The sequence below is a fragment of the Ceratotherium simum genome, chromosome 7 (assembly GCF_057802395.1).
Source record: "Ceratotherium simum simum isolate JZ-2026a chromosome 7, ASM5780239v1, whole genome shotgun sequence".
NCBI classification, from domain to species: Eukaryota; Metazoa; Chordata; class Mammalia; order Perissodactyla; family Rhinocerotidae; genus Ceratotherium; species Ceratotherium simum.
Genome location: NC_141906.1, coordinates 39,648,442 through 39,664,305, shown reverse-complemented (window position 1 = coordinate 39,664,305; position 15,864 = coordinate 39,648,442). Strand labels below are relative to the sequence as shown.

At 38.6% G+C, this 15,864-nt stretch overlaps 1 protein-coding gene across 3 annotated transcripts in view; it reads left to right on the top strand.

Annotated features, from left to right (window-relative positions):
• The window catches only part of DLG2 (discs large MAGUK scaffold protein 2), a 1,864,788-nt gene that overhangs the window by 1,029,294 nt on the left and 819,630 nt on the right, over window positions 1-15,864 (top strand). Inside the window, exon 1 of one of the 3 annotated variants that reach the window (XM_087433536.1) lies at window positions 956-1,033. The exons of the other annotated variants lie outside the window; for them this stretch is intronic. Within the exon in view, the coding sequence (XP_087289662.1) occupies window positions 956-1,033 (78 nt within the window). Of the gene's footprint in view, window positions 1-955; window positions 1,034-15,864 lie in introns of those variants that run through there. 3 annotated transcript variants of the gene reach the window in all.

Genomic DNA, 15,864 nt, shown 5'->3' with positions numbered 1-15,864 from the left:
AGTAGATTGTTCTATTTTAGTTTAAAGGTAGATTTAAGCCCCTCTCCATCCTCCACTCCTCATTCAGAAAACTTGTGCTTATAAAAGAGGCTCCTGTTGCTTTAGAGGTAGAAGCAATGAGTTTGAAAACTAAGGACCTTTATTCAGGCATTTGGGAGTCCACTTCATCCTGCTCCCTTTGCCCTTGTCCTGGGCCGGTTTCCAAAGAAATAAAGTGTCACTCTTGCAAGCTGTGGATAAGGCTGGCTAATGAGCAGACATATGACTTTCCTTGGACCAAAAGAAATTGGGGAGAGGGCAAGGGAGGGACATTTCTATTTCCAGCCACCCTAACAGCTTGATATTCTCAGAGGGTCAGAGTAAGATTCAGGCTCCAGGGACACCTGTTTGTGCCCGAAGGACCAGGTCCGTGACGGCCCTGCCTCTCCCCGGTGCTGGCAGCTCCTGTATTGGCTGATTTACCTGCGAGGCTGTATGTGGATCTGTCTTTACGCGGCCACTGCTGCCAGCACGTATTGTCAAGACAGAGGCAAGCCGAGCGAGGAGTGCAACTGCCGGAGCCGAGAGCGGGAGGTGAGCTGCCTCCCGGACGAGTTGACTGCGGCTTCCCTTCCTCCTGACACGCATGGAGTTTGCTGGTGACGGTGCCGAAGAACTGCAGACAGATACTTAGCCCACTGGTTGTGTGTGAGCTGGCTACGAAGGCAGTGCCCGCCTCACCCGGACCTCCTGCTGGCAGGATGTAAATATACCTGCAGGCTGGCCAAACAGGACTGCCTTTTCCCCCCAACCCCCTCCCTCCTCCCACCCTCTCCCTCAGCTAACCAGCATGAGAGGAGCTGAGAAAGCAACAGCCTGCGAGTGACAGCCCCAGCCTGATTCTGTTTGTCTCTGAGCGAGGTGGGAAGTCGATTGTGCAGCAGCTTCATTGTGAATTCCTTCCGCTGGCATCGCTATGTTTGCCTCTATCTGGTATGCCAAGAAGCTGGGTCGCAGGTTCGTGCACAACGCCAGGAAGGCAAAATCAGAAAAGGTAGGGAATGAGTGAGGATGAAGATTATCTTTCCGATTTGCCAACTGCCTGCTCCGGACTGCTAGTCTGAGTCCAGACGCAGTCTTGATTAGCTTGGGACGAGAACCTGCCTCTCGCTGTGAATGTAGTCCATGGCACTTAGAGAAGGGGTAACTGTTGGAGCCTAGCTACTTAGGAGGGAGCGCTAAGGGTTAAGCAGGATCATTAGCTATTCAAAATATTTGGTGAGATCATCAATTGATAAAGTGTGTCTATAGAGACTTAATATTCCTTAAAATGACATAGGGTGAAAGCAATTGAGCAGCTGAAATTTTGCTTCTTCAGGGAGCTCTCTAGTCAACTTGTTGCTATGCTGCATTGTTTTTATTACTACAATCTTTGGTTCTGAAGGGGGCATTATAACGCCCTGAGCTTTTCTCAGTACTTCTGTCCTAGTGTGTGCCCTAGGAGCACATATTTGAGACTCTCAGTAACATTGACCAGACTCCACAGAGGTGCTTGATAGCTTTTCAAATCAACAAAGCCATCATTTCAAAAGTGTTTACGATGAGTAAGAATTATATTTATAATCAGATAGTCATGGCCACCTAGAGAATGGCTTTGTATTCCTTTTATTCAGCATGACTAGTTGTTTCTAGAGAACCTCTATGTAGATTTACCTCATTAGTTATCTTTCTCTAAGAAATTAAAATGGCCTGTAAGTCCTAAGATGCATTACAAGCTTGCATCTATAATTTGTCCTATGCTTTTAGAGGCACTGGTCAAATTGACATATTTAGGAAATAGGTATCTGATTGGACAGGTGGCAGGGACACTTCCAAAGGTAACAACATTTTGTGAAATTGAGATTTTCCATGTTACTTTGAGTATAGGATCTTTGGCCCAGTGTCCTTTCAGCTTTAAATCTACTCCTGTGAGATTGACCCAGAGATGGCTTTCCTGGTCTGTGGCACAGCCTTTTCTCTCAACTGTGAAGATTCCTTCACTTTAACTTGCTGTTTGTTCCTTCAGAGTGAGAATGTTGATAAAATGAACACGAATCCAGTGATAAACCAAGATATGATTGTTTGTAGTGCGAAAAGAGAAAACATCAATTGGAGTTCTGACTTTAGGGTTGTAGCCTTTTAGAATGTCCAGATCTGAGGATTGTAGAATGATAACAGACTTGTTATTTAATGGAATTTTGGATGGGGGAGAGGGAGGAGGGCAAGGTGGGGCAGAATTGATCCCTTTCCTATTCTATATGTCATAGGTGAAAAGACTGCAAACCTAATTGTCATGTGCCAGCACAATATATATTGAACAGTTGGGTTTGGGGGGGGTTGCTTTGTTTTGTTTTGTTTTGTTTGCTTCTTAAGTAATTTTGAAGAAAGAGACTTGTACGTGGGTCTTTTATGGGAGCAAATGTTTTGAAAAAGTGCCTTCTTCCTATGAAAATTGTAGGTTGTGTGGATGAGAGTACTGTCAGGGACCACAAACAGCTCTGAAATCCTCTGGGAGATAGAGCCTTATGCCAAATTAGTATGCAAAGGAAAGTTGAATCTACTAGTGATACTTAATGCAGTCTTGGGCATGAATGTGGAGAACAGCAGCTCTATGAAATTCAGTGTACATAACCTAAAAAGATGTTAATCCAATGAAGTAACACGGGTTTCTGCTTCTTGAGCGAGGGAAGAAGCTAGTAAGTGGCTTCCGATGTCTCTTCCTACATCTGTGATGGCTAACGCTTAGAACAAGCAACAGGAAACCAAATGTGGGGTTAAGGATTTCAAATTCTTTCTTTGTCTTACTCAGAGAGTAAGAAAATCAGCATTGGAGAACTGAAGTTTTGATCTCTGAGTGATAAAGACCAGAGGAAAAATTTTTAACTCTCATGCCCTTATGCTAACCAGAGGAGCTAGGAGCAGTTAATTTTGAGTACTGAATGATGATAACTTACATGAAAATAGCATCTTCATTCTTTTTTTCATGGAATTTGTATTCACAGAGTTCCTGGAATAAATTAAAAGGTGAGCTGCCTTGAACAATGAAGGCCCTCAGTCGATGCTTGGTAAATGGAAATAGTTTATTCTGTGTACCTATTTTTATCACACGGCTTATTTAAAACCAACTACATGAATTAATATTTTGTCTAACAAGTTCAGTAATATACTTTAACTGAGAAGACAGTTAACAAATGATACTGCAAGCTGGATAAATTCATATAAAGTATTACTATAACATCAGAGATCATATAACTGTAAACACAGATGGGGATATAAAGTGCTACTGACTATATGTTGTCATGCTTTATTATAAAATAGAGGAAGATGTATAAAGTAATATTATTATGAAGTTTTATTTAGAAAATGATCAGTATACTTAAATGTGAAAGAACTATTGATAGATTCAGAGCATGTTTTAGCATTTGGGGATATAAATCTGTATCATAGACAGTGATTGCGATTTTGTTTTAGTACCCTCTATAAATTCTGGCTTCTTTTTGCAATAAGTAGTGTTGTTCATTTCCTCCTATTCTAATAAAACAACCTGCACTCATCATAGCCCATCAGTCCTATTTTAGCATTCAAGTATGGTCTGGGAAGTATATTCCTCAAGGCTGGGGTTAATTGGAAAGCTAATTGGGAATGTGCAGGCCTAAATGCCATGCCTAAACATGCAGTGTGCTTTATTCACGGTTGCCTGGTCTGCTGTTTCACCTCATCGAATGCCAATAGAATTAAATAGCAGCATGGAATGTAATAATAATAATAATTACAACAATAATAATATTAATGATAGTCCCTGTTCACACACATCATGCATCAGCTGCTTTATGCATAGAGTTTCATTTAATCCTCACAGCAATCCTATAAGGTGGAAATTCTTTTCCTTGATTCTTAGAGAGAAGAGTGGTTAGCCCAAGGTCACAGAGTTAGTAATAAATATCAGTGCTGGGATTTGAACCTGAGTTTACCCAGGCTATTTCAAAAATGACTCCTTGAGTCTCTAGAGTTCTCTTCCGTTCACCTATCATTCACCTGTCTTGTCTGAATAAGGTTAACCACTCCTTCTTATCTTGTCGCCCTCTTTTGATATTAGAATTCCAAAGTCATGAGGTTTGCAGAATCAAAGTTACTGATCGTGTAACTCAACCCCCTTATTGCAGATAAGACTATATCTAAGCTTTCTTGAATAGACAGTTGTCTGTCCTGTTATTAAAGACTTTACACTCTTTGTCCTTTTTAGTTAGATAAGTGAAGGAAGCTATTGTCTTGGCACCTATTATTCCTTTTAAATAGCTAGTAATTGTAATATCATAACCTAAACATTGGCATTTGGACTCATTGCTTGTCCTATAGAAACCAAAGGAGTCTTTCATTGAAAAGGACCTAAATGCTTGGCAATTGTAGATGCAGTCTCTTTTTAGAGTAAATCGAAGATGTTTGGTGATTCATGTTGTCATTTTTCTAAGAAAAAAACAGCAAAAGGCTCATTGCTATTCTTTCGTTAAAAAGATAGTTTGGGGGGCCGGCCCCGTGGCTTAGCAGTTAAGTGCACGCACTCCACTATTGGCGGCCCGGGTTCGGATCCCGGGCGTGCACTGACGCACTGCTTGTCCGGCCATGCTGAGGCCGTGTCCCACATACAGCAACTAGGAGGATGTGCAACAATGACATACAACTATCTTCTGGGGCCTTGGGGAGAAAAAGGGGAAGAAAGGAGGAGGATTGGCAATAGATGTTAGCTCAGGGCCGGTCTTCCTCAGCAAAAAGAGGAGGATTGGCATGGATGTTAGCTCAGGGCTGATCATCCTCACAAAAAAAAAAAAAAAAAGATAAAAAGTTTCTGCATACCAACAAATTCTGTGAACAAAATTATTTTAAATGTGATAATATGGAATCAAGACTGTCTGGCTGAAATAGAATACCTCCATTCAAATAATTATTCTTTCTTTTTTTTGACCCTTTGTAATTAATTCAGAAGTTAGTGTCTTACTTTTATGCCTTTTTGTCACATTTCAACTTAAATTGCTTAATTTAGTCAATCTCTAGATTGTATTACTCTAAAAGGGCAGCTGAAGACACTTTAAAATAAACTGAAATGCAATTTCTGGTGACACAATAATATGTAAGAGTATAAAACACTTGAAGTTGTGAACCTTCACTCCTGAGTCAGCATTGCTTCTTTTATTTGTTTTTGTTTTTATATTTATTTTTCTTTTAAACATACACCATGAAAAGTGGATGCGTGGTGCATTTAGAAAAGACTGGCATCAATCTCTATCATCTAATAGACACAACTGTGGATGAGCTTGGCAGTGATATATAACTTACAAGTGATGTAACTGAGTGCAAATATCCTGACATGAGGCTATATTCACCTTGGAGAATTCCTTAAGAACCAACATACTGGTTCTACCCTTCTCCCTATCTAAACCAAACATATTAATTCAACATGAACTAAAATGAAGGATAATCTAGTAATGCATTTGCTGGCAGTACGGCCGACAAGAGAGAATGATGTCCTAGGTGATCTTGGTATAGCATAAAGAGCATCGGGCACAAGGTGAGGACTTAGAGGGAAGGAATTAAATTAGTCCTGTTTTTGCCATCCAGCCTGAAGCCAATCATTTGTCTTCTCTAGGCCTCAGTTTTCTCATTTGTCAAATGGAAGTAACATCTGTGCTTCAGTCCCAACGTCCTCAGGATATAGTCCAAACCCCTTAACGTGGTGTACAAGCCGATTGTGATATGGCCTCTGCTTTCCCCTCTGCCGTCACAAGTTTTCCCTCTTCTATGGACACTCTAAATCCAGCATTCTGAACTGTTTTCAAAGCCCTGAATGTCCCATGCTTTTTCTAGCTTCTAGTATTTTGTTTACCCTGTTTGGCTGACTAGCAAACCACAGCCTAGCTGTACCTTTCTATAATTGCACTTCAACCTTAGGTGACATTACCATCACTAGGAAATTTTCTCTGGCCCCTACAAGCCCAGGGTAGGTCTTCCATTGGCTCCCACAGCAGCTTGTACATCAGTTGCAATCATCTTTATTTCTCTGTATTCCTCATTAGAATGTGGATTCTCTGTAATGAAGGACTGTTCAATCCTTTTCACCATATTTCTAGGGCCTAAAAGAATGCCTGGAATATGGCTGTCTCTCATACCCTATTTCATTGACTCTAGGTTGTCATCAGTTGTAAAAGGCACCATTGTTTCACATATTACCAATAATAAAAAGATTGTCAATGGAACTATAATACATTGTCAATTGCAAGATGCTTCTTGATTTCAGAGATGTTAAAATGTGAAAAAAAAATTTATTTTTAGAATCATTGAACTGTAACATAGCTGAAAGGATGAATAATGAATGGGTTTATTTTAAGGATTAAATGAGTTAATATAAATAAAGTGTTTAAAGGTTATACTTGCTATCAAATAACTTTTATTTCTTTGCAAATCATAATAATAGTTTGTATAGAGAAATAGAATAGATAATCCTAAAATATGGCATAAATTTTGTCCTGTGCTGATCAAACTCAACTGGCATTATATGTGCTATTCTGGATTTAGGAAGGTAAATGAATAGAGGGAAGATGAAAAAGAAGGTTATAAAAGAAATGGATTAAATGCCATAATCAAATTGGAGTCATTTAGATTGCAGAAGAGAAAGCATAAGAAGCCTCCTGGCCTCTCGCTATATATTTATACGTCTAAACAACAGAAATGATAGTTAACTTTTATTGAATTCTTTCTATGAGCCAAGAACTGTGCTAATACAGGATCTAGTGGGATCCTTACTATTGTTACTAGTTTTTAGAGCAAAAACACATCATCAGTAGGTGGCTGAGATTAGACACCATGTCTGCCTCTAGAGCACAAGCTCTTAACCAGTAAACAATACTATGGGGGCCGGCCCCATGGCCTAGTGGTTAAATTCCATGCACTCCACTTCTGTGGCCCAGGTTCGGTTCCTGGGTGCAGACCTACACCACTGTTGGTGGCCATGCTATGGCAGCAACCCACGTACAAAATAGAGGAAGATTAGCAAAGATGTTAGCTCAGGGTGAATCTTTCTCAGCAAAAAACAAAAACAAAAACAATACTATGTATGGATGTGTGTGTATACATACACACAGAGTACTGTATATTATATAATATATACTGTGTAGTATGCAGTATATATGAGATAGGTTTACAATTAGATAGATATCAAGTTTATTTTTCCCTATGAAAGATAAATTGAAAAAGTGAATTTAAATGTAAGATCTGAAATTTAGCTTAGGCATAAGAAGAAACATCGTGATGTTGAAGATTCTCTAATCCTTGGTGAATGATAGAATCTTCCTATGTCTATTTTTGACTCATGGCAGACTGAAAAGTAGCCTGACCTGGAGAGAGGGATGGACAGATTGTCCCCTCAGGTCCCTTCTTACAGACTTCTGAGTCTTTGAGAGCTCATCGGTCGTGAGCAGCAGCATGACTCAGCGTCTAGCTGTGGTGACAAAGAGGACAGGTGTTTGTCCATGCTGAATGCAGCCCTGCAGTTCCCCCTGACACCTGGCAGGTGAATCAAGTAGCAAAATGGACAGTAGTATGTGTTCTGAGGTCCCAGCACTGCTGCCCACTCTGGCAAAAGCACAAGGCATAGCTGTTAGCAGGACAAGGAGGAAAAGGAGAGAATCGGAGAAATAGCTAAAATGAAGGTGGGGGAGAGTAGAGTGGAAAGGAAAATAGCGGGTCACAAAACCACTGTAACATTGTTATTAATAAACCTATTCATTGAGCAATTTATTGAAGCACTATGACATGCACTTTGCACGTATCAACTCACTTAATCTTCACTACAACCTTCTAAGGTAATTCTATTATTAGCCCCCATTTTATAGATGAACAAACTGAAGTATAAGGTGTTACATACTTTGCCTAAGATCGTAAGTAGTGGAGCTAACATGCAGGGCCAGATCTGGCTGAATCCAGAGCCTATCACCCTAACCACCCAGACCATGTGCTCTTTACACCTTTCTTGGGTTGGGTGAGCCAGTGATGTGGAGAAGGGATAGACCAACACAACAGCCATCTTCTCGTCTACCTGTGCTTCATCTCTGTTGAGTAACTATGTAGCTAGAAATAAGACCTGATTTCTCATTGGGGGGTCCTCTAGGAACCAGATATCCAGATAGTCTACCTTCAGTCCAGTTTACAGAACTTTAGTTGCAAAATCATTTTATTTTTTGTTTTTTGTCTTCAATATATCTTTAGAATGTTCTTTCTCTACCTGGTATCATTGAGTGGTATTACATTAAGGGATGAGGATGGAAGGGGAAGCTCTCTCATCCAGCAAGATCAGCTCAACTACGATGATCATTGTAGAGATAAATTTGATAATTAGATAATGTATACATCTTATTTGCATATGTATTATATTTATGGGGTTACTAGACAAAATACCTCACTTTAAATAATACCTTGTAGTATTCGCTGATAATTTCATCTGAGGTAGTCTTATTTCCCCAAATAAATTATTAAATTGTTAATTAAATTGTTAAACTATTATAAATTCTGTCCCAGTCAGTTAGGACACCTAGCATGTAATAGGCCTAAATAAACCCCGGTTGAATAATTGACTGAGATGAAGGACTCTGAGCTGTATAAGAATAAATACTGCATTAGGGTTCAGTAGGCCTGTGTGTTACCAGGCTCTGATCCTACCTGTGCCACCTTGGCTAAGTCTCTTAATCTCTTTGGGCCTGTGTTCTTCATCTGCAACCAGATTCCTTCCAATTCTAGCATTCTTTGATTCTAATTCTGACTCATTATAGGACTGCAGAGTCCTTAAAGGAAAGGATTTGATCTCATTCATCTTTGTGCTCCCAGCACCTAGCACAATGCCTAGCACTAAGAAAAACTAAGAAAACTGATGTCAAATGAATATATGCAAAAGGCCTGGAAGGTGTTTACCCATTAGTAAGAAGAATGTAATGGAGAATCTACCTACTTTCAAAGTGGGAGCAAGATAAGAGATACTCAGAGACTTTTCTTTCTTTGCTGCCTTTTTCCTTTGAAGAAAGGGAGAATGTGAGGCATATTATAGCAGTGGGGTTGGAGGCTCCAGTTCCCTTCCTTTTCCACTCTCCATGCCACTAACACTGAAGTGAAACAAAGAGTAACCAGCAGAATACTAGACTTCTCTTCAACCGCCAATGATGATATGTCAAACTGTAAAATTTTCAGCTCCTTTATTCCAAATGCCAAAAGATTACAGGCTTATGTTTGAATGTGAAATGTTTATTTCTTCTATCTTCTCAATCTGAAAATTCTAGTTATGTAGAGAATCCCCATCCCACCTGCTATGGACTGAATTCTGTCCCCCCCTCAAATTCATATATTGAAGCCCTAACTCCCAATATGATTGTATGTGGAGAGGTAGAGATAAGGCTTTTGGGAGATAATTAAGTTTAAATGAGATCATAATAGTGAGATCCTAATCTGGTAGGATTAATGGCCTTATAAGAAGAGGAAGAGGGGTCTCTCTCTGCCTTGTGAGGACACAGTAAGAAGATAGCCATCTGCAAGCCAGGAAGACAGCTCTCACCAGAAACAGAACTCTGCCAGAACTTTGATCTTGGACTTCCCATCCTCCAGAACTGTGAGGAAATAAATTTTTGTTGTTTAAGCCACCCAATCTATGGTATTTTGTTTTGGCAGCCCAAGCAGACTAATACACCATGATGCCATGATGGCCATGTATGGTGATGTCCAGTGAGGAGTGATTTTTCTAATGCCCAGGGCCAGGGTATCATTACTAGGGAGAAATATGTAACTAGTTGAGTGTTCTTTTTTATCCAATGCATGTAAGTTCTAATAAACACACAACTTCTGCAGGGTTAACATCATCTACTCTTGTGAAGGAGGTAGGAAAGGTTATTAAAATTGGTAATATAATAAGAAAAGTGGGAAGAAGTAGAAGATAAAGAGAAGGAATGAGCTGCTTTTGGAGGATCACTGTGCTTGTCTTCATATTCTTGATCTAACCAGAGCAAGAGATGTGAATACTAACTGTTCAGTCAGCAGATTTGAGAAAATAAGAAAATAAAATAAAGCTCATCGAATACTATTCTTCCTTTCCACACTAGGTCCCCCTAATTATTTTTTTTTCTTTTATTTATTTTTTTCCCCCAAAGCCCCAGTAGATAGTTGTATGTCATAGTTGAACAGCCTTCTAGTTGCTGTATGTGGGACGCAGCCTCAGCATGGCCAGAGAAGTGGTGCATCGGGGATCCGAACCCGGGCCCCCAGCAGCGGAGTGCGCGCACTTAACCACTAAGCCACAGGGCCGGCCCCTAGGTCCCCCTAATTTATAAACAGAGCTGGTTTGCTTCCCATACCATCCACTCCACAGTTCCTCAATATTAACTGTGGGAGAGGGTTTTTACTATGAGGAGGGCTTCTGATTTTTCACCAGAGTTTGCAGAAAGGTATGATGAAATGAACACTGTCTGAGGTAGGAAGTCAGTGTCCATGGTGTTCACTCCCATAGCACTATTGAACTATGTCATTTGACATGATAAATTTTGGTGATTCCCTAGCATAGGAAGAGTAGAAACTGATGTGCTGTGGGAGAGGAAAAAGTATGTGGGAGTCGAGGGAGTCAGAGTGGGGTGGTGCTTGGGAAGGTATAAGAGAATAAGAAAAATAAATATTTTTCTTTCTCATTCTCTGAACTCTATTCTGAGTCTAGGATTTATTTTTCTTTAATTGTTTCCTATGCTCCTTGGATAGGTTGTTTGTCACCTTTATTGACCATTTTCCTTCATACGTTTTGTGAATCCTCTTCTTGGCACACCCAAGAGCAACAGTATGGCAATGAAAGACTACAGACTCGAGTTCAAATTTAACTCAACATCTTACTGGTTGGGTGACCTTGAGCAAATAATTGCATCTTCTTAGTTATTAGTGTTCTCGTACATTAAAAATGGTGATAACCATCCTTGAATGGCTTTTTGATTCAATTAAAAACTGTATGTAAAGTATCTGGTCCTTTGTAAGACACTTAATATTTTTCTTCCTTCCTTCTTTCCTTTGTTCCTCCTTCCCTCCCTCTCTCCTTTTTCCCTTCCATTCGTTTTAATACTCTGCCTAGTTCCAGAAAGGATGCAAAGCAGCTTTTGATAGCTTCGTTAATGATTCCTCTTACTCTACTACTCCCTTGGGCTTCAGAATGGACTTGCCCTCCCATACTGGTTTTATAGAGTAAGGAGATGTGTAATTATGTCTGCCACTGGTTAGAGGAGAAAAAATTACTGAGTAGAACATCTTAACCCTTAAAACACCTAAAACTTAAAAAACAAGTGAAAATTGTCAGTAGGCTGACTATGAGGAAATTCTAGGTTTTTATTTCCTTTTTAATAAATAAATCCTAGATCATCCTTATAAAAATCTCCCCCTGCCCCACTGCCTTTCCCATACCTCCCCTCTCTCAAAACACACCATGCAGTTTTTAAGAGATAGTGATTCTCTATGTTTTGTGACTGTCAGTCAAGGCACATTACCTCTCATTTGAAGTGAAGTCCTATGTGCTGAGTGACTCAAGGTGCTCATCTCCCAGCTAGTGGATGCCTTGCATTATCTTTGTAGTTTTTTTTCAAGTCTTGGAAAAAGGGGAGGGAGAGCTCCATGTAATGTTACATTGAATATCAGACCTTGAAAAACTTTTTCTTTCATAAATGATAATAATAACATTAATGAACACTTATTGAGTCCTTACTGTGGGCCAGTCACTATTCTAAGATTTTATATGTTCTGACTCAACTAATCATCATGATGATCCTATGGGCTAAATACTATTATACCCACATTTTTTACAGATGAGGCACAGAAAGGTTAATTAATGTGCCCAGAGACACACAATTAGCATGTTCTAGAGCCAGGATTTGAACCCAGGCAACCTGGATCTGAGCCCACATTCTCAACCATGGTGCTGTGTTCTTTCCCATGTCTTTCAGATGACCAAACTGAGTCTCCAGGAAACATGAGGTTTCAGAAGTTTCCTGCTCAATGTTAGTTGTTGGCAAACTTTTGGGATTTGAACTCAGATCTTTGGAATGCCAGTGTTTCCTTTCTTCTGGCAGGAGCTTTAGTGGCTCCATACGCCATTCACCGTGAGATAGATGCCACTACGTTTATTTCTCCTGATCAAATCTCAAGGAGTTTCAAGCACTAGTTAGCGATAAACAGCAGCTGATGGATTCCTTCCATTTCACCAAAAGTATTATTGGTTGTATTCATATTATTGGATGGTGGTATTAATAACCTATCATGATATTTTTCAGTAAATAATTGATCCAAATTCATTGTGACTTCTGAGCCCTGTTTCCATTAAAAAAAAAGTCATTCAACAGGATGGCATTTGAAAACAATTCCACACCAGTGGTTGCATTAATTGCTACTTTGGATGTTCCTGCTGTGAATTGAATGGAGCCACTTTGGATCTATTTCTTAGAAATAACCATCTTTATTACCTCTGCTCTAGGTTGCACAGTTTTGAGATTTTTAGAGGCAAATTTCTTCACTAATCTGTTTTTATTTTCTGTTTTCATTCCATAAATAATCCTTTTCATTGTCATCACCATTTTTAATGTTCTCAGATTTAATTTATGGAGGGCATGGGATATTATAGGATGTTTTTGCCTCTTGCTCTCTCAGCATATAACATTGTATTAACTCCCCAAGTGTAACATTTTGAATATCATGTTTAATTCAAATATGATACATTATTTTATTAAAGTTGTTTTTTTCCCCTTACACATCTCTAGAATTTGCAAGAGCTTTATGGAAATGGCGTATATGATACACAAGTAAGAATTTCTTTTAGTATCAGTCATTTCTCTAGTATTTTGAGAAAAACAGGATGAAATGTAGCATAATGAAATGGTGCTTGTTGGCAGTTATGAACTACATTATGCCTTTTAGAAAACAAATTTAAATACATTTTAGAGTAATTTATGCTTTTTGTTTCCCAGTTTCTTACAATTCACCTATCTGGTTGTCCTATGACTTTCAGTCATATGTTTTCCTTGTTTCCAGGTTGACCCCAGGCTGGCCCCAGGAAAATAAAATTCAAGTGAATGAGTTATCTGTGGCCTTTTAAGTAAATTAACAATTCAACACCTATTTGCCCTTTGGTATTGAACAAAGACTTACTTGCACACTACTACTACTAATACTATGCTGGGATTTATGAAAGATGCAGAAATGATCAAGCCTATGCTGAGGAAGTTCAGGTATAGATTAGGAAAGAAAGAAACATATACTATTACAGCCAACTCTTAGATGTGCTTTAGCAGGATAAATAACACTTTTATTTCTTCTGCCGTGCCTGACCCTCTGAGCTTTTTTGCTGAATCTTAGCATTCCAGAGCTGTGGGATCATGCCTGATTGCAAACCACCTGGCATATCTCTCATTCACAGAGCCTCATTCTCCAAGATTAGTTCAAAACGTACCTGGTCTGATTTTCTTATTTTTTATACTTCTGTTAAGACATATCAAGACAGAAGAGTAGAGTATTTAAGAATATGATTTCTGAAGCCACACTTCCTGGATTCAAATCCCGGCGCTGCCACTTACGAGCTGTGCGACTTTGAGCAGGTTACTTAGACTTTCTGTGCTTCAGTTTCCTCATCTATAAAGTGAGAATAATAGTACCTCTCTTATAGGATTGTTAAGAGGGCTGAGTAAGGAAATATTTATGATATAACAGGCATTATCTAAGTGCTTTTCAATAAGTACAATGAGATCATTTAAGGGAAAGATATTTTGGGGTGAGTACAGTTCTGTGGAACCTCTCAAATGAGCAGCCAGTTCTTCATCTCATACTCTGACTCTGATTTTGAGTTACAGTGGGACTACTTTGAACTGCTTCATAATTATGTGCTCTATAACATCGGCACGGATGGGCAAGCAAACCTCTGCCCCAATACAACAACCCTGAGCTTTACTGAGCAGTGCTTTTGGAAAGTGACTCTGATCTGCAGCCCTGATTTAAGCAGTTGATCTCACCAGAGATGCTGGGATTACTGCCATTTGGTGGGTGAGTCATTAATTTGAAAAGCATCTACCCAAGAGTGTCTGCCTTGATATCTACCCAAGAGAACATCCTCTGAGAAGGTAGGGCAAGGGCCTCTAATTAGTATAATGAACTTCTGTCTTCCCAAAGCACCAGCTCTGCTTTTGGAAAGGAATCAATATCTATCATCACTATTTGTGGCTCAGTGATATATATACTTCCACGTGTTTCTCTGCTCTTAGGGACTGTTCAATGGATGTGAGAACATTCAGATAGCAGAAGATGGCTTACTTTTACATTTCTAATTAACATTCTATGTTCTAGAATTTATATTGCCTCTTTTTCCATATCATACCTAATTGTAATTTATACAGTTTCATTACTGGTTGAGCAAATAGCATGTCTTTCTCAAATAGGCCTATTTTCTTTAAAGAAACTAGACAATAATTGACAGAAAAAAACCTCAACAATCCATAAATTTATTCATTTGATAGGTGCCTTATAATATACTAGGAAGCTGGGATGTGATGGTGAACATGGCCTATCCAGTACTCAAGGAATACATTGTGTAGTGGATGAGGGAGACAATAATCAAACCTTAATATAGTCTATTTTTCTTGTGATAAAATATACATAACATAAAATTTACCATTTTAACCACATTTAAGTTTACAATTAGTGGCATTAAGTACATTTACAATGCTGTAAAACCATCACCACTATCCATTTCTAGAACTTTTCATCATCCCATCAGAAACTCTATACTCATCTGCGTATAGTCTTAACATAAAAACTTTCAGACTTTCCCCATCTGACCTACCTAAAAAGTCTACTGATTAATTTACAATAGTTCCATCTACTTATTAAGCTATTCTAACACAGCTTTAGAAATACTTACAAATTCCTGAACTTCCATTATTTCTTTGATAAAATTTTATAATATCCAAAGTAATGATGTCAAGCATTTTGTTGCAAGTAATGCAATTCAATTTTAGCTGAGTACCTTTAGCTTTACTAAGATTAGTAATTAAATATTGAGTTGTGTAGTAAATTAGCTATGCCACGTGATCATTGGAAAGTGGGTACTCCATTTACTGCAGCATAAATGTTTTACAAGGTATTGTAATGTAACTAGTAAATTAATAATGACAATTTAGGTTTCAGCTAATTAAACTCTTCCTTAGCATTTATTAATTCGAAGGTCTGAAGTAAAACAACTTTGACAGTGATAATAACAGTTGCAGAGGTTTAGCTGTACCAACCAAGGATAAAATTGGAAAAACAGATTATGTATAAGTAGTTATGAAGATAAAAAGTCAGTTTCCAACTGTTTAAATATTCATTAAGGAGAGAGACTTTGTCGTCAACTTCATACCTTTATTCAGTCAAAACACTTTTAACGAGAATTGACACAACTGTGATAGCAAGCAATCAATCAAATAAATTTTAAAGAGCATCATGAATGTGCCCAGAACTGAGCTAGGCTATCAAAATAGCATAATCAAACACAAATAACCCAGTTCACAATCATAGATTATTATAGATAGAAGCTATTATACTAATATCATGTAATAATAGATGATTATTACAGGTAATATATAAGAAAACCTTTTTGCAGATGAAGAAATTGAGGCCCAGAAATATTTGGCTTCATATATCCAATATTTGGCTTCATAAAGTTAGCTCAATCATAACCTAGGTCTTTATTTTATTTCGTATAGTGGAAACTACATGTAAGGAAAATGTGAAACCATGTCAAGGAAGATAGGGCTGTGTATAGTTGCT